The 22,025-nt window shown below is 40.0% G+C and overlaps 2 protein-coding genes across 5 annotated transcripts in view; both read right to left on the minus strand.

Moving 5' to 3' along the window:
* Nucleotides 1-535: 535 nt before the first annotated feature.
* LOC311060652 (NACHT, LRR and PYD domains-containing protein 12-like) lies at nucleotides 536-9,803 on the minus strand. The gene is made up of 9 exons (XM_084078904.1): nucleotides 9,728-9,803; nucleotides 6,004-7,651; nucleotides 5,509-5,853; nucleotides 4,745-4,912; nucleotides 4,477-4,653; nucleotides 4,092-4,274; nucleotides 3,242-3,415; nucleotides 2,634-2,807; nucleotides 536-1,245 (listed from the first exon to the last, which is right to left on the minus strand). Exons 2-9 carry the CDS (start codon nucleotides 7,638-7,640, stop codon nucleotides 1,191-1,193), a joined length of 2,913 nt encoding a protein of 970 aa, XP_083935030.1. The 5' UTR covers nucleotides 7,641-7,651; nucleotides 9,728-9,803; the 3' UTR covers nucleotides 536-1,190.
* Nucleotides 9,804-11,981: 2,178 nt separating this feature from the next.
* The window catches only part of LOC311063209 (ras and Rab interactor 2-like), a 52,370-nt gene continuing 42,326 nt past the window's right edge, over nucleotides 11,982-22,025 (minus strand). For 3 of the 4 annotated variants that reach the window (XM_084082492.1, XM_084082494.1, XM_084082493.1), the window contains exons 9-13: nucleotides 21,573-21,655; nucleotides 20,845-21,070; nucleotides 19,559-19,690; nucleotides 16,349-16,512; nucleotides 11,982-14,870 (exon numbers count right to left, since the gene is read on the minus strand). In XM_084082492.1, the coding sequence (XP_083938618.1) occupies nucleotides 14,544-14,870; nucleotides 16,349-16,512; nucleotides 19,559-19,690; nucleotides 20,845-21,070; nucleotides 21,573-21,655 (932 nt within the window). In that variant the 3' untranslated portion in view covers nucleotides 11,982-14,543. Of the gene's footprint in view, nucleotides 14,871-16,310; nucleotides 16,513-19,558; nucleotides 19,691-20,844; nucleotides 21,071-21,572; nucleotides 21,656-22,025 lie in introns of all 4 variants that reach the window. The other variant, XM_084082495.1, reaches the window with a different exon arrangement.

Below are 22,025 nucleotides of genomic sequence, written 5' to 3' on the forward strand. Positions count from 1 at the left end.
ACTTCACTCCGCAGTTTTTTTTGACGCGCGCATTTCTCATAATAATCCCATAACCATGCAAGCCACACATGCACTTCAAGTTCTGATCATCAATTGTCCAATAAATGTTACCTAATATCCCTGATATTCATGACGGCCTATATGCACTGAAACATACTCATTAAAGACTGTCAGTGTTGCAGCATGGGTTGTTGTTAAAGTTACAGCCTAGATTATGGTCTGACGTGTTCCACCTTACCTGTGTGTTGTAAATTAATGCACAGTGGGACGAAGATGCTGCGTGCTGGTCTGAAGACTTCATGCACTGTGCTGCAGCCAACCGGCAATAGGCGTCATGCCACGGAAATGGCCGATCTAGATCGGCTATTATCGGCTATTTTTAGGACGAACCCTAAACCCAATCAGGATTCATCTGCTGTTAGAAAATGTTTCACTTTGGCCACTAGATGGTGGTGGTGCACCACAACAAACCAAGTCTGGGGAAAGAAACACCGCCACACACACATTTCTTTGTATAAAATAAATGTCGCTTTTTATTATGTGTTTCAAAAGGGTTCACAAAAAGTAAAGTTTCAAATTCCTGTATAGCAATGCACAGAAATAATAAAAGGGAATAGTTATTTGTTTTTCATCTCCACTCTTTGGATTGTTTTTATGCATTAATGAAAGGGAAACATTTTACATGGCAACTGTCACCCCCAACCCCGGCCATGCAATAAGCAAAAATCCTGATGCAATAAACAAAAAACAACAAAATATTTACACAATCTTATGAGTACATAAAACACTAAAAGGATTAGTTAAAAGAAAAACTCCATGACCTGATAAAAAAAACATTTTCAAATGCAAATAAATCGTTCAAATGCAAACTCAAGTCTCATATTTTGCTATCACTTACTGTCATGTTGACATTTCAGTTCAATAATCTTGGACAAGAATGGTAAGGCTTGCATTACAAAGAGAAACACAACACTATAGACATAATTACAATACGGTATCTGCATACATGTGATGGCGCCCATCTTTTTTTTTTGCAATAATGTCAATGTAGAAATGATTGGAATAATACGTGTTATGGCGATGTAACTACATAGCTATTGACATACAAAGATCATTCTACCATCAAGCAGAGGCTAAAACATTTGAGGCACTGTGGAAGATTGGGGGATTGATGCAGTTGACTTCAATGGTCAGACGTAAACTTTGGTGCCGTCTTCTGCGACCCGCAGGTACTCGGATGAAATGCTGCAAAATCAGAAGTAAAAGAACACACACACACACACACACACACACACACACACACACACACACACACACACACACACACAAATGAGTGTTTTTGGTAATCAAATGTTTCTGCTGATGCAAAGCTGTCTTCTAAATGTATTGTATATGTATTGTATTTTGTGTGTACTTAAGTGCATGGACTCCAGTAAGGTGAACCGAGATCTGCAATTGTTTACATTTGTTAATGCTTCTAACATACAAAATAGCCTGTACTTTAATGGGTTCGTCTGTTAATGTAATAGTATTTGTTGGACTCCAAAGTAAAAACAAAAAGAGGTTATTTTGGAACAAAAACAGCAGGCACATTATGCCAGGGAGGCTTACAGAATGGGCTCACCATTTGTACTGAGCTCAAAGACAGTAGAAGACACCAGTCAGAATGGATGATCAGCAAATTGAGACATCTCTCAACATCCAGGAAAAAGCATTATATATATATTTGTGTGTCAGCTGAAAGCCTTTCTTTTTAAGAAAAAGGTCAAGTAATGGCTTTTAGAAAATGTTGCAGAATAGCACGGTCACTTGTTTTTTATTTTATTGGGTAGAGAGGCTGTCTGGTAATTAGGTCACCGGTTCAACTCCTGGTGTCAAAGTGTCTGAGCAAGACAATTAACCCCCTGACTGCTCCTCCTGAACGCTCATGACCATCTGAGCGGCATCAGCTGGGTGAAGCAAAGTATGTTATTTTGGAGTGCATTATTGTGCCTAACCCTAACCCATGGGATTATGTTTGAGCTGTCTCGATATCCGATATTAACTGACACATGACAGCCAATCAGAGGCAAGCATTTTCCATGGCCATGGTATAACCAGCATTTATAGGGGCATGAAACCCAAGGCGATTTGTCAAGTTTGCTTTCCAGTTCAGCCAGGTTAAAAAGTAACGCAATGCAAAATCAGGGCAGGCTAGTAAGCAACACAGCCGCAACTAATAAAAATGAATAACGGGTGCCGGCCACCTGATGTACTGAACTGGACAACAAACTACAAAATCAGCCTAGTGTTTCATCTTCCTTTAAGTATCATGGACATTTATGGTCCTTTCTCACGGCAAGCGGCCAACACGCCTATGTAATTCATTCTCAATGAGAGGCGGGCGATTATTTGGGACGCGCGGAGAAGTTGAGGGGCGGTGAGGCAGGCGGGCGCTGCCCCGTGAAATTCTCCCGCGCGTGCTCGTTTGTGCACACGCGAGTGGGTGGCAAGTGCTGGATTGTGGTGAGATTTTCTTTTCACCGTGCCGCGCAGGAGGGAAAAAACAACAATGATCGCAGCGCGATCACCGCTGATCCGAGCGGTACCGCCCGCGTGAACCGCTTGCCGTGTGTTACGACCTTAAGACTTACTCGAGTGTGTGCAGTTGAAACACTGGGTTATCCAATAGATCTGTGATCACAGCAACTCCCGTCTCGTCCAGGTCGTTGCCCATCAAATGCAGTTCCGACAGGTGTGTGGGGTTTGACCTCAGGGCGCTGAGCAGGAACAAAACACTATTTGCTGTGAGAGCACAGCGTCTCAGTCTGCAGGGTGATCAAGAAAAAGGCCTCATTATTTCTTATTCAATTCCAAAGCCACAAGATGTTCAAGCAAATTGACCCGCCTTCCAATTGATGTATAGAATACTGTTGCTGTCAGGCAGAACCCTTGTCTCTCCATTTCAATTTCTTTTAGTAAATTAATTACCTACTTTGTCTTAAAAGTAGTGAAAACAGCCACACTGTGAGCTTGTATATCTATTTTTCTATCTATTTTTGATAATAATGGAAGCGAAAGCGGTGCGTCTGTGGGTTTTTAAGTATTTAATCAATGAAAAGTATTAACAAGAGCTTGTGATTACGTAATAACAACATTGGATCTATTGGAATACAGGTTCTTTTTTTCCATTTCCTGAAAAGTACGTTTTGGACATGCAAGGTTTCAAACCGACAGAGACGTTATGTTCATGTATACTTACAATAACTTGTCTATTTTACAGTCAGTGCTTCGGAGTCCTGAGCAGAGCCTTTTCACTCCCTTATCTTGAAGGTCGTTGCCGGAGAGGTCCAACTCAGTGATAGCACTATCCGCAGAGGCCAAACCTGAACCGAGCTCCGCACAACACCCCTGGGTCAGACTACAGTGGCTCAGACTGGGATAAAAGGAAACTTGTGTTATAGCCTTGCAACAAGATGTGCGCTGTGGTGCTTTGTTTAATAACCCCCACCCCACACACAATAGGAGACCACCATGTAGGGTGTAAATAAAAAAATAAAATAGCGATACACTTGAGTATCGCAATACGTTTAGTGATACTGTATCAATTCTTAAAAACACAAAACGCAGATCCAACTGTTCTTATTGCATAAAATGTATTACAACATTTTTTCATGGTGGTGTGTTCTTTTTACTCTTATTTCCCAAAATGTGATCACTTTTATTTTTTATGGCAATATATCGCCTTGCAGTTTTGCAATGTTTTGAACCACCCTGTATCGTGATACGTATGGTATTACCAGATTCTTGTCAATACACATATCTTGTAATGCACGAAACCAGACATTTATTTTCTACAGTTGTGCTAACAAGACAAGCACCAAGAAGCGGAAAAACAACAAAAAATGTGTCTTGGTACAGCAGCTACTCGATAGCAATGCTTTTCAAACTTGGTGCTGCTCATCCTCAGTGAGAGTCTCCAAGCCTGAAAAGCAATGCAATTAAATAGCTTCTGCATCAAGCTTATTTTTGTGTTTAGACAGCTTCTTTCTGCTCGTCTTGTTGCCTGCATGTACAGTATCTACTCTGTATGAAATCAGAAAATTATTCACTTAAGCGTTTTGAGATGTCCATGAGGATTCTTCAGTCCTTCAGCAATTGCTTTGACTCCAGTGTCTTTGATGTGGTTCATGCTGAGATCCAAGTCCTTCAGCACAACTGCATTCTTTTGGTCTGAACACAGAACCCTTGCCAGATGAACGCAGCCCACGTCAGTGATTCCACATCTTGAAACACTGAAAAATTAAACATGGCACATCATTAATAACAATGACATTAGCCAACCAATTATGCATAAATACCTATATATTTAAAATAGTGCATTAAGAATTTCAGATGTTATTTCCTGACAATTGGGCACAATACATTTCAGACAAAGGTGTGATTTTGTTGGCATCATATAGAGAGGAAGTAATCAAAGATGGAATGAAACCTTACTTCAGTTTCTCCACCCCACAGCAAGAATCCATTCCTCTGCAGATCAGACGGAATCCTAAGTCCTTCAGGTCATTGTTGCTCAAATTGAGTTCCAGCCGAGAGCTGCTTTCCGGGTCCGACTGCAGACCTTTGAACATGTTTTCACAACTTAATGCTGTGAGCTTGCAGCAGTACATCCTGCCAAAGAAAAGGGATACATTAACACAATCTTAACAGATGCACAATGTATGAGAACAAACAGACACATTAATAATATTTGAGTACTCACTCAAGCGTGCTTAGCGTTGATATATCAATGCTCTGGAAGATCTTGATGGCTCCTGTGTCTCTGATGTCATTGATGCTCAGATCGAGAGATTTCAGATGGTTGATATTTTTCTTCAGAGCCGCGGCCAGGAACCCACAGCCCTTCTCCTCGATGTTACACTGCGACAGCCTATAATGTGAATTGCATTTGAAATAAGCTCATCACTTTACAAACAGCACCATATATCAGAGAATTCCTCATAACTTGAAATACCTTAACTCTCTCAGTGGCAAGACCCGAGATATCCCGAGTCTTTTCTGAATGCCATTAACGCTGAAAAAAATGTTCAGAACCCAAGATATCATTATCTGAAGATTTGCAGCTCCATCCACTCTTTAACTTATAACTGAAAAAGGCTGTATCTCGCTTCCTAAGCACTTTTTTTTTACTTTGAAAAAAATATATTTCATTGGCACTGAGAGTTAAAATACTTTGGCATTTATGTACACTTTGTTATGCTGTTTTCCTCCTTGTGCTTGAATAGTTTTACATGTATTTTTTGTTCTCCAATTCTTTTGCATTTTTACATTTGTTTCTTTTTATTGCTACTAGTGTTTAATTCATGCAAATCCCGTTATCTCTAGACTGCCATTATATTTTTTGGGGAAAATACTGACCCCTTACGTATTTTCACACGTTTATATATTTTTTGTAAAAATCACACAATGAAGTTATCTGCAAATTAAATAATATAGCCTACCATATATCCCACTGCCAGTACTTACCTCAGTACTTGTAATTCGCCGCCTGGAGATGCAATACCATGTGCAAGACGTTCCAGGCCATCATCTCCCAAGTTGTTTGCACTGAGATCCAATGCTGTCAGTTTAGGGGAGCAACTCAATATTGCACACAGGTATGTACACCCATAGGATGTCACTCCACATCCATGCAGCCGAAGCCTCTTCAGCTTGCAGTCTTCAGAATTCAGTCCCTCCAGAAGTTTCTTCACTCCGTCATCTCCGATGGTGTTGTACCCCAGGTCAAGCTCTCTCAGGTGTGAGTTTCTGAAGCAGAGGACAGATACCAAGGCCGGACAACACTTCTCGGTCAAGTTACAGAAACGCAACCTGCAAGGAACAAACATAACAGACAATATTAGAAATTTCTTTCATTCACTTGAGCACACATTACCATTCTGAACATCCAGGTATGTATCCTGTGTACCTATAAAAAAGATGTGAAAATAAAGAAGAATCTTAAACTGAACATGAACTTACATAGCTTTCCTTGACTTCAAAATAGATGGCAGGTGTTTGGTGACGCTCCTATCATTTCTATTGGACACAGTCAGACTAAAGTTTTCTTGCGTCCCTTCCATATAGTTGGTCCTTTGGAGCAGGAATGACCAGTGTAATGGTGAAAATCCTGGGAAAGGGGGCTCTCCTGATTTGACGTAGGACTTGACATCACTCTTAAGGACCTGGGGGTCAAACTCGTTGAGACAGTGGATCAGGCTCACAGCGTTATCCGTCAAAATGATCTCCAGGATCTTCAATTCGGTGTGGTTCACAGGTGGATCTGTGGGCATCATTAGACCACGTTCCTTCAAGAGGCCAAAAACGAAGCGATAGAACACATCTCGTTGGCCATCACTACTCTTCGCGGCCTCATCCACCATGGCTCGACAGGACTGGAATACCTTTCCCGGGGGCAACATGTCCAAGGTCATTGATGCAGCGAGGTACTCCTGAAGTGCACGGTGTCCAAAGCGGTAGACTTTCATGCCTTCGATCCCTTTCTCTTCTTTCAACAGAAGCGGGCAACGTTTGCAGAACTTTGTTGCTTCCTCGACACTTATGCCACTTTCTTTAAGGTCTTCCACGTACATTATATTGTCCTTGCCAAATCGATCTTGTGCGAGCTTCTCCAATTTTCGAAGTATTCTCTCATCATTCTTCACTTGGGACTTGACCAGTTTGGTGTGGATCTGAGTCAGATTTATCGGCTTGATCTCAAACTCGCTGTCTGATTCCTTTACATGTTCCTTCAAAACATGTGCCATGGTGAAGCACATCTGTGGGATCTGGCAGAGGAAGTGAAGACTCCTTGACATTTTCACATGGTCAAAGGCCCTGCTGGCTAGATCATTATTACCAATGGTAGATCTGAAGAACTGCTCCTTCTGATCATCAAGGAATCCTTCCATCTCAGTCACCTTAAGCAAATGTTCTTGAGGGATGCGTTTTGCTGCTGATGGCCGGCTAGTTATCCATATATGGCAATCGGGAACTAGATCCCCCCTGATGAGATTGGTCAGGAGACGATCCACTGTGGTGTCTCCTCTGACATCTGTCACTACTGGATTGCTGAAGTTCAGCGGGAGCCGACACTCATCTAGCCCATCAAGAATGAACCACACTCTGGGCCCTTTCAAACTGGAAACGTCAAGCCCCTTCAGGTCTGGGTAGAACGTGTAGAGGAGGTCAACGAAGCTTAGTTCTCTACTTTCCAGCAGATTCAACTCCCAGAATGAAAGGACAAACAAGAGGTCGATGGACTTGTAATCCTTACAATCAACCCAATCAAGTGCACAATGCTGGACTGCTAAGGATTTTCCAATTCCAGAAACTCCTAAAGAGAGGATTGTTCTTTTTCTGCTGTGGCAACCTTTGCAATCACAACACACGACTTGTGAAAGTGGGATAGTCTTGTGAACTACCCAGAGATGAAGAGGTGACTTGTCAATAAATCTGAACTCATGCTGGTTCAGATCATGCACGCCACTACCATGAACGTCATTGCCAAGCTGCGACTTGGGGCAAAATTTTATGGGAACGAGCAGGAACTTCTCCCCGTTCAGATTCTCACATTTCTTCTTCAAGGAGATTTTCAGCACATCCTGGAAGTTCATCATCACTGATTTCCCTGATACAAAGAGAAAGAACACAAAATAAATAATCTTAAAATTAACCATATGTGCAATAGCATTAAACCAGTAGCCTATACCAGGGCTGTGTCTATGCATTATTTTCTTATCCATGATTCTATCGATTCGTTTTTGATTACCTGAATAATTGAGAAGCACATTTCTTTATAGAATGTATTTGTATTGTATTGTTTATACGTCAACAAATATATGCAAAACAATTCAAATATATTTTTTATAATCAACTCACTCAATTATTCTGATTAACCACAAAGTCCAATTCCCACCCCCAAATCGTTTGTATTAAAATCATTCATGTTTTAAATAATAGAATAAATTGATTAGTTTGAATAACTGTTGCACATCTAGGCTACATAGTATTGCTTCATAGAGGGAATCTAATAGGGCAAGATATAGGGTGTCCAGACAGAGACTGGAATAGCTGTAAAAACACTTCATCAAACTAATTTAATCAATATAAATAAAATAAGATACTCATACATTTTTTTTTACATACAACAGCAAGTATAGCAGATCTTTTAAATAGGGTTAATCATACTAATCATTTTGGTCAACTAAAATTTCAGTTTTTTTCCCATATAGATATATCTCTATATATACTGTATATTATAATATATATATTGTTTAAATCATTGTGCTTCTCGACTATTTGATTCATTTAAAAAGTAATCAATAGAATAATCGCTAAGAAAATAATAGATAGATACAGCCCTAACAAAACATTCATAAATATTTAAACGTAAAGCAGTAGATTGTTGTCTTTAGTAATGGCAACATTTCGGTGCATTTTTCTTTTTTTGCTGGAATGGAATTAACCATAGAAACAATATGACTGTTGGATTAGGTACCTCTGTGAGTCAAGCAAGTTATTGTTTATTTTATTATATTGTGTACAATATAATTGTGAGAAGTTTTGTTATGTGAATTGGTTTTATTTACGATAGCATGAGTACACAGGACCACAATGGAAACAAGGCCCTATAGGGCTTTTTGTGTTATCCCAAGTACAGTACCATTTTGATGTATTTTTACTTTACCCATTTCCCATTTTCAATACTTTTACTTCTACTCCACTACATCTCAGAGGCAAATGTTGTACTTTTACTCCACTACAATTATTTGAAAACTTTTGTTACCAGTTACTTTGTAAAGCATACATGTCATTAAACACTTCAGCCATGGCTATTTGAAAATAGCCGATCTACAAGCTCATCTACTGTCAACTCAAAGCGCGAGTTGTGAGCTTACAAAGTAGATCTGCTTTTTTACACATTTGGAAACATGAAATGGGATATTGTGCATAATGAGTACTTTTACTTTTGGTAACTTTAAGATGATGATGCCAATACTTATGAACTTTTACTCAAGTACATTTTGAATACCAATACTTGCAACAGAATATTTCTACATTGCAGTATTGATACTTTTACTTAAGTAAAACATTTTGAGAACTTTTTCCACCACTGGTGATATGTACTATAGCATTGGTTCTCAAAGTGGGGTCCGGGGACCCCCAGGGGTCCTTGAGGGAGTTCCAGGGGGTCCCCAGCTAAATGATGAATAGGTACAAATGAATAGGTACAAATGGAACCAAATGGACCCTAACGGGTCCATTTGGTTCCATTTGTACACTCTCAGAGTTAAATTGACATATATTTTACAATATAAATTGCGCTCCAAGTGATAGAAATGCCATTAAATGGGGGTCCATAGCCCTATTGCATGTCTGGGGGTCCTTGAAATTAAAATGGTTGAGAATCACTGCTAGAGCCGTAAAAAATCTTCTCTTATGGGGGTCCTTGGCATATCTTTTCAAATGGGGTGTCAATTTGGGGGTCCTTGACATGAAAAAGTTTGAGAACCACTGTATTATAGCATCAGGAAGTGGAGGGCTGAAACGTGCATAATGGAGCTGTACTTTTGTCTTAGCTTAGCTATCACTGACTCTTAATACATCTGTCCACTAATTAACAATACGCTGATAAGTAACGGGCAGCCAGCACACGTATCTTACCTGCACGTTCCTCACATGGACGTAATATGTTCACATTTACCTTTATTATGACTGTTCGGTGAGCCGCGGTGTACCGACACTCCTGACCTAGATGCTAACGATGCTGACAATGCTAACGAACGGGTCGGATTACGACAGTGTCGCTAACTAGAGGTTTGTGTCGCGAAGCTACAAGTGTCGCACACAGACAAGTTACTGCTTACTTTGTGAGATGAAAGCGCTTGCTCTTTACAGTCAATACAGTGTAAGGTTTACACGCAGCTGTTTGTTTTGCTTGCGAGTTTGAGTTAGTTTTATGATCTAAAAATTATCCCAGAATACAAAGTTTATTTGCATACATTTACCACCGAGTCTAGTCTAGCCTAGCCATGGTTCAAATGACGCTCGTCTGTCACAAGCGTCATCGAACCAGTTGTTCCTGGTTTGAGAATATTTTACATTTACAACCGCTACATCTACATATACGTTCAGAATTAAAATATAAAGTGCTTACCCCCATGCCACTGATGTAACAAGTTAAAGCGGCCTGGTTGAAGTACCCGTATCTTCCGTATTGTTCAATAAAAAGCATTTTAATCCGATCGGCGGCCATTTTTATTTAAAAAAAAAGTGTTTTAAATAATCTATCGGAGTGCAATATGCCTCCCAACCGATAGGGGCGCGTAGTTGAAAGCATATGGAGTGAGGAAATTCCCGATCGGATTAAAATGCTTTTTATTGAATACGGAAGATATACGGGTACTTAGACCCGGGCGTTTTCATTTGTAACATCTGTGGCCGTGGGGTCAGCAAATCTGAACGTTCATGTAGATGTACAGGTTGTAAAATGTGGAAAGACTGGTGACGCGCGGTTAGTAAAATGTGATGTAAAACAAAACATTCTCAAACCAGGAACAATTGCTTCCATGACCGTCATGATATGGGTCAGTGTACATTCTGGCAAGTTATCAGAAGTACCTACGTCAGACCGCTACCAAATCGCCAGTTATAAATAATCATAATATCATTGCGTTGGGAGACTTTTTGGAGTTCAAACGGTTATTGATAAGCTCTACAGTTTTTATTTTTTAACTCTTATGCTACAATAGTTACACATAACATACCTCTGCACTCTTCAGTGTGTATTTCTTTTGCAGATTGCAAACCAATGTGAAAGTTCATAGAACCGCCACCTACTGGACCGGGGTGTGTAGTATTATATTTAAGATTGTTTTTATGCGTTACATTACATCTCATATTAGAGTACACACGAGAGTACAATTATGTATTCAAAACTGTAGCAGTCATAACAACAATAACAAAACAGTTCCTCCATGTAAGAAATAGCTACATAGCATATCTTAGCACACTTTGAGGTCCTTGAATGTGCTGCTTGCATTAATGCTTGCTTAAATATGATATCTGTTTACATATGTATGTGTAGTGTATGTATGTTGTTATATAAGCATATAAGTATTTACATATATAGGCTATATGTGTATGCACATATATGTGTGCATTTGTGTAAAAACAGGTGCATGTGTGCAAATATTATAGTAGGTGTGTAAAAACAGGTGCATGTGTAGGTGTGTGTGCATGTGTAGGTGTGTGTGTGTGTGTGTGTGTGTGTGTGTGTGTGTGTGTGTGTGCGGCGCGTGCGTGTGTAGCGCCTGCGTGTGTAGTAGCTAGGCAACAGTATTATAGTCTTGTAAGATGTATGTAAATATAAACATTTCAAATCACTACGCCATCTCTTCCAGTCTGAACTATGTTATCATGAAGTATGTTCCTTTTGATGTCAAATGTAATGTACTACAATGTAACAATTTATGTGACTTGACCTATTCTTGTAGGCTCCTAGGTGGAGAGTATAGGGCCACAATCGCCATCTGCCAATGGACTCAGTTTTGAGCAGTTTCTTTCAGCTGGCCCCACATAAAGTTCAGTTGTCTTTGCCTTGATCTCAACTGATATTCCTCCAGTCTGTTTTGGCTTCCCCACTGTTCTCCTTCACCTGTGGATTCCAGTCCAGTGTTTGCCTTGTGATGTTGTCAGCTGGTTTGTGTAGGGTGTGTCTAATCCAACTAGTTCTCTGTCACAATATCAGTGTATGTTTTTGCTATTCTATACAATATTGGGAAGTATAAATGTTAAATTAACCTTTTCTTATGCTTACAGGATAAGAATATAAGGTCCTGTGTTTGTGTCATGGATATTGTTTTGTTAAAACAAGATACAGTATCAGTGTGATCAAAAGTTCAGATTTATACATAAATAATCGTCTGGGGGGAAATAAAGACAAGACTCCTCCAAAATAAAATAGTTTTGGTTTTTATTGTTCTGCAGTTACAAACTGACACCATATAATGTCCCACTGACAGAACACTACAGTATCTACCAGTTTCAATCTTATATTCAATCACAATTCAAGTCAGCCATTTAATCAGGCACTTCTGGTGAAATGAAGACGTTATTTATGCTTCATTCGATAATTAAGTGCTGCCAAGTTAGGTGCACCAAAACAAAGGCTACACAATATCTACTAAATGATAAGCTACAACACACAGTATCTGGTGTCCCTATTTTGGGCATGTCATGTCATTGTAGGCGAACATTGTCAGTCGTTAAAAAAAAATAGCCGATCTACAAGCAAACAACGCGTCACGATGCGACAAGTTGTTAGCTTGTCGATTGGCTATTTTGGCTATTCGTCGTACATAGGGCTTGAGGGTTTATAAGAGCTGATGGAAAAAAGTTTTGTTCACTTTTTGGAATACAGGTGGGCTATATCCAAAACGATCCCCCTGTATGACATCATAGCTTATCAGAGTAAGACACTAACTTTCCTTGGGCACATTAATTTGCAGATCATTTAATGTTACATTGTCTCTGTTAACCCGGTGCTATCTATATTAGACAGCAGAAACAGTGTTTTCAAATACTTCTGGGACATGAGTGACAATCCAATCCAATCACAGAAACATAATTTCAGGATACAGTCAAATATTTGTGTCACTTTTACCTTTTGAATAAAAAAAACACATTTGAATATATAAATATTTCTGCATAATAGTGAGAGCTACAATTGACCAGCAATTGTAAAAGAAACAAAAACAAATACAAATAAATTGAGCAATACATCCTGCATCCACTACAATAGCTCAACATCATATGATATAACAGATTATTAAATTAATGCTTTGCCAAGTATTTCATGGGGGAATTTTGATTAAAAAATTGTTTAAAAAAAGTAAAGAAGGAAGCTGCTAGCCAATGTCTTAGTATAGAATGCTCAATTCCTTGACAAGGCACTTGGCTTTAATATCAGCAGTTAAGGCAGTTAGTTACATACAATGCAACAGTCCGATTTATCTCTACTGTGAGGACAGTATGTCAAAAAAGCTGAATAAGAATTATTCACCACACCAGATGGCCTCATTGCACTTACAAAAATACTGCATACAGGCCTATTCAAGGTATACTCCACTTAACCTTATGTCTTAATCGGCAGGATTAATCTTCAATACATGGAGCTAAGTCCATCAACGGTCTCTGTATCATCTACGGTGCTAAGTCCATCAACGCTCTCTTTATCACCTATGCAGGAAACTGCAGTCATTCTCCCCACTACCACTAGGGGGCAATGGTCTCGAGAACTGCTTGAGAGACAAGTCTTTTCTGGGATTGTAGGTTTAGACAAAGTGCCATGTTGAGAATGGGTAAGAAAAAAATGTTTTCTGAGCTGGTATTGCATGAAATCAAAACGCCATGCTCCAGATGGCAGGACTTTGACACATAGGACTACACAACAACACAGACAATCACAGCAACGTGTTTAAAAGTCAATATAGTGTATTATCTGTGACTGACACCTCACTCAACACCTTAGAAAGAAATGCATAGAATGGGAATTTCCATTTATGGAATTCTTGTCAAACACGGAAGAGTAAGTAATTTTATCAATGGGTGTCCGTGACACGTGTGTTCGACATGGGAATGCGTTGGTTATTACTTCTATGAAGTTACAAAACAAACGCTTAAGAATGATTTAGAAACACTATTCCACTTAAGTCTGGACCAAACATGGGATTAACTTGGATGTGTTTGCATCAAACACTTGAGACTATCAGACCACAGAACATGCCCTTCCACATGGTGCTTCCTCCAAACATGACATAACCTACAGTATTTGCTTGGGTGCCCTGGTACCAGGTGTAGCCCACCTGGTAGAGCGTGTGTACCATATAAAGACATGAGGACATTTGCTACATGTCATTCCTATCTCTCTCCTGCCATTCCCGTCTCACTACTTACTGTCACTGTCAAATAAAGCAGAAAATGCTGAAAAAAAATCATGATTACATGATTCTTTATCGATTTGCAAATTCCACAGAATCAATGCCCATTAAAGATATATTTTATATTTACATCAACATGTCATTGTCCATCTTGGTTTCTATTTTTGTCCATCCACATCATGTTTGTAACACTATGGTGATGACCAAACATTAGCTAAACATCCAAAGTATGAAAAATTTGAAGGGAAGCATAAATATAATGCCCAAAAACCTGAACCCCATCAGCCACTACACTTTCAGACGCAATGACAGATGGCTATACAGAATGTACTTACAGACCACTTAGCAATGTGCCAGTAATGATTGCTGATTGATATTTTCTAGTACTATTAATAAACCGGTATATTTTTGGGCATTATACAGCGGCTTTTCTTTTCATTGTTTCATATTTCGGACTTTTGACAATTTGGGAACCATATCTAACACATAGGCTGGATTATCCAACCACATATCACAAAACATAACCCCTGCTACACATCAAGTACAGTACAATGCAAGGATATCCTTTTCCAACTCTGTTCATGTTGAAGTACAGTTCCCGTTTTGCAGATTGTCAGGTATACACGCATTATTAAGGTTAGGCACTCTCCGGTAGACAAAATGGAAGGTGTGTGCGTGTGGGCGGCTGTGAACCTCAGCTTTGATTCGCTGAGGATGCGTGTCTGGGGCTAACTGCTGACTAGTGCCTTCAGTAAGCAGGAATAGTGCGTAATTCTCAGGGTCAGCAACCTTGAATTTGTAGGCACAGACTGAGCAGATTTCTTCTGTGGTAGAATAAGGTTGAACAATCAGGGTTTTGGCTGTGCAGCCTGTGTCCACTTCCTGTAAGGCGACGCGTAGATAGTTCTATTGGGAACAAATATGTACAAATATGCTTACGTTAAGGACAATTGTTCTTAGTTCTTAGGTTTAGTTTAGTAGAGCAAAGCCTTTTTCACGAATGCCACCAACAGAACAAATGCTAGAACAGGCCAAAACCTCCACAAAGAAGACAAAATGAAACAAAAAGAATGTATTATGCAAGTCAGAAACTATAGCCAGACAAAAACGGATGCACACAAGCCTTAAAAGAATTAAATAGCAAATTCCAGCAATTGGAATATGATACGTTATAACAGGGGCAACACAATACCAAACTATGGAATGTAATGGTGCTTTTCCACTGCTCAACACGACTCTATTCACTTTCTTTTGTTTTCCATTGGGCAAAAGTAGTGCCTGGTTGGGTTTTTTCTTTTTTGGGGGGGGGGGACTACTGTACACATAGATTAAAGCTAAATAAAATCTCACCACTGATTTTAATCCTAAACAATTAACACAATATGTAAATCACAGATTTAGGCTTTATCCTTTGCTTTTATGAAATATTCCAGACCATTAGGGCAGTGGAAAACTAAGTAGAGTAAAGCGAGTAGAGTCGAGCCGGCACCATGCAATGGAAAATAGAGCCCGACCGATGCCAGATTTGTGGTTCCAATGCCGATGCCAATTCCTAGACAAGCGATCACTGATGTTTTGACCAATATTTCATGAAAAATTTAAAAATCTTCTAATCAATTTGAAAAACTGTGATTTAATTTAAGACTATTTGAGAACATTTAATCTTTTGGAGGATAACATTTCTATTTAACCATAAGCCCAATTTCTTTTCAAAAATAGCTTATCTACAAGTTCACTATGCATCGCAATGCAACGTGTTATGAGCTTGTAAAATGAGCTTAAAATGTAATGACGTCCAAAATAGGGACACCAGGTTTAAAGTGGTTAAAAATGGGACCCATCGGCTGAATAATTGCTGCTGATACCTGATACCACATAAAAAGTCAAATAATGGCAGACATATTGGCCAAACTGATATATCGGTCTGGCTCCATTGGAAAAGCGCCATAAGGATGCACAATATGAAGCTTATTTCAAGACTAGACTTTGTGCACACACATGCAAAAACACAATTTGCACACACAACTACAAGACAGTCATAGGTTAAGTGAGATGAGACAAGACATTAACAATGTTGTTAAGACATACAGTATAGTAATATCAAACCTAAATGCCGCTTAATTGCAATCAGCAACCCCTTTTGTTCCCTGGCAGGAATTCATTCCTAACTCAACGCTAATGCCAAAATTATTACAGAGTGCCTTTTTAAGATGTTAATGTTCAATAAAAAATATGCAAGAGAACAACATCAGAGAACGAACCCTCTCTGATAGGTAGCAGTTTCCATGCACTCTTCTGATGCCAAAAGATTAAATTTGGAGTTGTGGGGGGACAACTTAGACTCACTGCCTGGACTCAAGGTGGATTCAGGTATGGCTTGATACCTGGAAGTCATCGACAGAGGGCGCGATGCGCTGGGTGGTGCGCCGCCGGTGCCACTGGTGCAGGGTGTTCCTGGCCTCGGAGCTCAGCACCCTGGCTGCCTGCTCCTCCTGGAAGTTCTTGATCAGGGCCATGGCTCCATAGGCACTGGTCAGGTAGTAGCCCCCTGAGAAGAGAAGTTGGCGAGGGTTGATGTATTATGTTGTTGTTGATGTATTAACACATTAAAACCGGGAAAGCATCTGTGTCATTTTACATTTCACAATCATTTAGGCCACAGATGCCCATTTCATAAAATGTTTATCTCTGGGACCCCGATCTACCAATCAATCTGTTTATTTAACTCTGAGATTGTACAAATGGAACCAAAGGGAACCGTAAGGGGACCAGTAGTGGTCCCCAGACCAATCATTTATTAATTATTTTCGACCCGGCATATTTTGGCCATGTCATTATAGGCATAACGTTATATCAAAAGTTATACAAAACTGTCAAACATTTTTGAAAATAGCCGATCTACGACATCTTGACGAATCACGATGCCATGTGTTATGAGCTTGAAGATCGGCTACTTTTTTGCTGCCCACCAGAAGTTAATAGTAAAATGAATGAATATAGTGGTTAATGAGCACACACGTGCACACGCACACACACACCTGAAATTAACTAGTCAGATCTTATAAAGCACCATAAATAATAATGCTAAAAGGAACACAGGGCGCCCACTGGCCTAGCGGTCCAGGTGCATATCACATCTGCTGGTAATCCAGCTTGACAGCGTGTCGCGGGTTCGACTCCTGACCTTTTCTGTGTGTCACCCCCTCATCTCTCTCCCCATTTCCTGTCAGCCCACTATCCTATCAATAAAGGCAGAAAAAACCCCCCCAAAAAAACTAATCTTTAAAAAAAAAGGAACACATTTCTTAATAGGGAGTGGTTGGGAACGGTAACATCTGAACCCATTCCAATCCATTCAAATCAACCTTTCCACTGGAACTTCCTACCAACATCAACATGGGAGTTTCCTCCCAAAGCCTCACTTTTCTCAAGCTGTCTAGTGAACTACATTCATTGGCTGGCTTGATCAAAGGGAAATGACAAATTCCTGCAAGAATCTATGGGGCAAAAAGACCTCTGGTGTTACACAATGTTCTGGTTGCCTAGCACCTCAGTGATAGTAACTGATAACATTCTCCAGCTCACACAGGATGTACAGTTATTTACCTGCATCCTTGCAATAAGAATAACAATGCCATCAGTTACTGGAGGGGGGCGCTAATGCAAAATACCCGACATTTCCTTTTCTCACTGATATGAACACAGCTATTCAAATGTAAATAGTTGCCTTCCGGTGGAACAACACTAAAATACTTCCTGCAAAACATACTAAACTTTGACCAGTTAATTTGACCACATGAACCCTTGCATCCCTAAATACCCATAATACCCTAGAATCCATGCTGTAAGAGATTTGGTACAGAGGGGAAAAAGGAGGCGGCCTAGTATGGACCACTGGGGGACTCCGGTCAGTGAAGTATATATCGTCGGTGTCCAGCCGGGAACAGCTAACTCCATTTTCAGTTTTTTTTTTTTTTTCATAAATCAATGCTATTGAACCCCCTTTACATCTGTGTAAAAGAAAAAAAACAAAAAAACAATGAAAAGTATTAAAAAGCGCCTCGGACGAAAACTCCCAACTCCATTGGATCCTCAAACTGTCCGTCAAAAACAAACAACTCCCCCCTCTCGTCTACACAGTGCTGCTTCACAGCATTAGCAGTGCGCGTTGCGCAGTGAACGACGAGGAGGAACACGTAAACAGACTCCCCGTAGTCTGTTAAAACTATGCAGTGTACCTGTTTATCAAACTTAGCACTGACGCTAATGTTATGAAAACAAGTAATTATATTTCTAAAATCTATGAAGTGTTTAATGAGTTGAGCATTGTGATAAGAAGAAAGACGTTCATAGCATTTCTGTCGCGCTAGTGTTCTACCTCTTTGCAGAAGTTATTGTAATATTTAAAGTCCTGTTTATTGTTGTAGGCCTATATAATAAGTATCATGAAGCATCAGGGCATTAATTCAAACGTTGTTGTGATGCATTGTGAGCTTGGAGATCCATTGTTAGCTTTTGGGAATCTGTACCCTTTTGAAACCTCTCTCTCAGCAGCGAGTGGAGCTACTGTTGTTTGGACACCTAACTCCATTTCAGCTTGATTTCTGCTCGTCTGAAACTTCTAACTCCACTCGCGCTGGGTAAAGTGTTTATTTACCCGCGATTTGGGTAAAGTGTTGATAATATAATGACACATGCAAGTATCTCACAATATATACAGTCACTATACCAATTTCGATGAGGTAGTATTGCTTTGTTTTAAAAATATAAGGTTTTCTTCATTTTCTGAAAAACGTATATTTTGTTTATTCGTTTCCTGAACAATGAGCGTTTTGGAGTTAGCAGTTTCTGGCTGGACAGCAGAGATATACTGTAGGGTTTAATTGGTTAATAGGTCCAGGCATACATTTGTTATTTGTTATCACTTCTTGTGAATGACCCGTGACCGAGCCGGGTCTGGGTCGGATCTCGGGTAACGTGCTTACCCGAAGACCTCTATTTTACACTACATCCACAAGGTGGTTTTATTTGACATCTTAAATGAGGATGTGTTCAGTCCAATTGCGTTCCATATTTCAAATAAACATAATTCTTCTGTTCTCTGGGGAATGTCTTGTCTTACAAGAAACATAGAACCGTGGACATCCTGAACAGAATTTTGTCTTCAACGATCAACACTGGAAAAGCTTGTTCATTCAACATTTCAGCTCAAAATGCTGAAATATATATGATTATTTTTATTTCTCTTAATGGTCAGGGTTTCCACTGTTCTGGAATGTACTTGAAACTAAGTATGGTGTACTTGAAAGTATTGTGTTTTACTTGTGCTCGAGTTTACAGAAGGTCCTTGAATTGATAAAGGCTACCCGAATCTCTGAATATATTCCTAAAATTGCTGCACTTTATGGTAAAACTTGCACTGATCTGTTGGTCTGTTTAGTACCACCTTGATAAAAAAAAAACTATATTTTAAACTTATGTATTCACCCATTGATTAACTCATATACCAAAATCAGTTTTAACTGAAAAGAAATTGCTTCTCCGACCCACAGGTTGAGAACCACTGGCCTAAAGCAAGAATGAACGGAGCCCACCTTCCCCATGCAGCAGAGAGGGGTCCAATAGCTCCATCATGTACTGGATGTCCGAGTCCAGCTGAGGCATGTCACACTGGGCCACCACGTAGGTCAACATGGGCAGGAAGTCATCGGCCCCGTACATCCTCCCTAGGGTGCAAGGAAACGGACAACAGACCGGGGAGGCAAGGTAAGGAGGATGGGTGTGATAGGTACATTGTTCAGACAGACAGACAGACAGACAGACAGACAGATAGGGATGCATGCAAACATGCACGCACGCACACAAACCTTTGTATTACTATACTTATGAGGACATCAAACGTTTAGGATGGCAGTTTATAAATGCAATTATTACCTTTTTTGTGAGTGCCATTTTTAACCCTAACCCAAAAGCCTTTTGGCGCACTGTGCATTGTGAGTTAAGTATAACTCAAGCATAACTTTAACTCTAATCCTAAACCCAACCCCTAAACCTAACCTATAAATGCCTAATATTTAGCCAAACCTGGATATTTTCCTACTTGTAAGCCTAACTCACCAAATATGTTTATGGTGTGGCTCTACAGGAGTATAGCCATCTATAGGCTTGTCTGTGTGCCTTGAGTAAATCTCACAAACCGATCAGCGCCAAATGTCTTGTGCACGCTGCCAGCAGGTCACAGAAGTACCTCCTCCACTAATGTTATTATTTTACCAAAATATTATTTATAAAAAAACAAAAAACAATAATAACTTAAATGCTATAATGGACGGGTGATAAGAAGCGGCTTGCTCGCTCCTCATGCATTGAAGGAGGCATGAGCTTCAGCTTGGGCTCTCCCTAGGCTGGCAGAGGGAGAGTAGCGCCCAGGATTACACACTGTAGGCAATTGGCACTGGGTGAAAAAATATGGGTTACAAAATCGTGGGATAAAAAAAATAAATATATATATATATATATATATATATATATATATTAATATTATAATGGAAATCTCTGGGGCTCTTATCAGGCTGAAACCATAAACCATAGATATTTCATAGAAATCTGACATTATAAATAAATGAGAGATGACACAGGCAGGTCACATGAAGTCTGAGATCCACACTGGAGCCACGCCGTTTCCATGTGGATCCAGAAATCCACATGATTCTATTTTTCTACTATAAAACAAACATTTCTATTGTGAGGAGTGAGTGAGTTAAATTGTCTCCACATTGTCCAATTCTCGAATTCTACTATACTTCTGGGGAACATTTAGCCATCACAAGTACAGTAATACAAGTACACACACACTTCTATACTCCTTCCTTCAGCATACCTGAGTTATCCTGCATGATTGTATAGATGAGTTTACACACTCGCAGCAACAGGGACACCTTCTTCTCTGGAGAGTACAACTTCCTCATGTTGACGAACTTGTGTCGGATCTTCTCGATGGCCACGGTGTCGGGGGGCACAGCCCCGTCCACCCCGAGGTCTTGGGGTCTCTTAGACTTAGCCAGGGCCAGGTTCTCCTTCAGCGCTTGCCAAGCTCCACTGCTCACCTGAAGAACACAAGAAGGATCCAAAGGTGTGACCTTTTTGCAGTGCTTTTCAAAGGTTCTGTGCCCAAAGCCCACCCATGTGAAAGTCTAAATCTCAAGGTACACCTGTTCATAGTGGAAAGAGACTCAAGCTTGTATATTGGCTTTTTTCACAAGTAAAAAAATAATAATTTCACCGGGGCAATGGCATGCACAAAATAGGGACACCAGATTGAAGGTGGCTTAAATATACTGATTTATTAAGTTAAGAGGTTATTCATAACTGCTCATATAGTTCTATATATTGCAACAATAATGTGTGGTTGTCCCAAGGCACACCTAGACACACCTGGAGCAGTGTTTTGGAACCACTTCATTATAGCACTGCATAGTGCATGTGACAGCTCTATGGTTGCTAGAGGTGTCAAAATACTGTACGATGTGTGACTATCTGCCACGGTACTGTAGCAAGGAAAGGAAACGCACTGCAAGGAATAATCATGCTCATCATATGTCTTCTCACCTGGAAGTCGTGCAAGGCCACCTCCACCACACTTTTCAGTGGTTTAAGGACACACTTATGCATGGCCTTCTCCAGCACTTGGTCTGTGGAATGACACGCACACGCACGCACACACACACACACACACACACACACACACACACACACAATTTAAAATGTAGGCTTTCAACCACATGAACCCTGGCATCCCTATTCTGGGCATGCCGAAGTAGGCGAACATTCAGCAAAAATAGCAGATCTACAATGTGTCACTTTGCTTGTACATTGGCTCTTTTGTTTTCTACATACTTCATACAACAAAGTACAGTGTATAGGGTTTAAGTGGTTAAGAAGACGCTCTTATGCAGAGCAGCTTCCAAGCACGAGATCAGAGTAAATGGCATTGACCCTAGCCTAGTTAATAAATGACAGGGTTAACTACGGTCACGCGAGTAGTGTGCAAAGATAAACAAC

The sequence above is a fragment of the Gymnoscopelus microlampas genome (assembly GCF_963454915.1).
Source record: "Gymnoscopelus microlampas genome assembly, chromosome: 2".
Taxonomy (NCBI): Eukaryota; Metazoa; Chordata; class Actinopteri; order Myctophiformes; family Myctophidae; genus Gymnoscopelus; species Gymnoscopelus microlampas.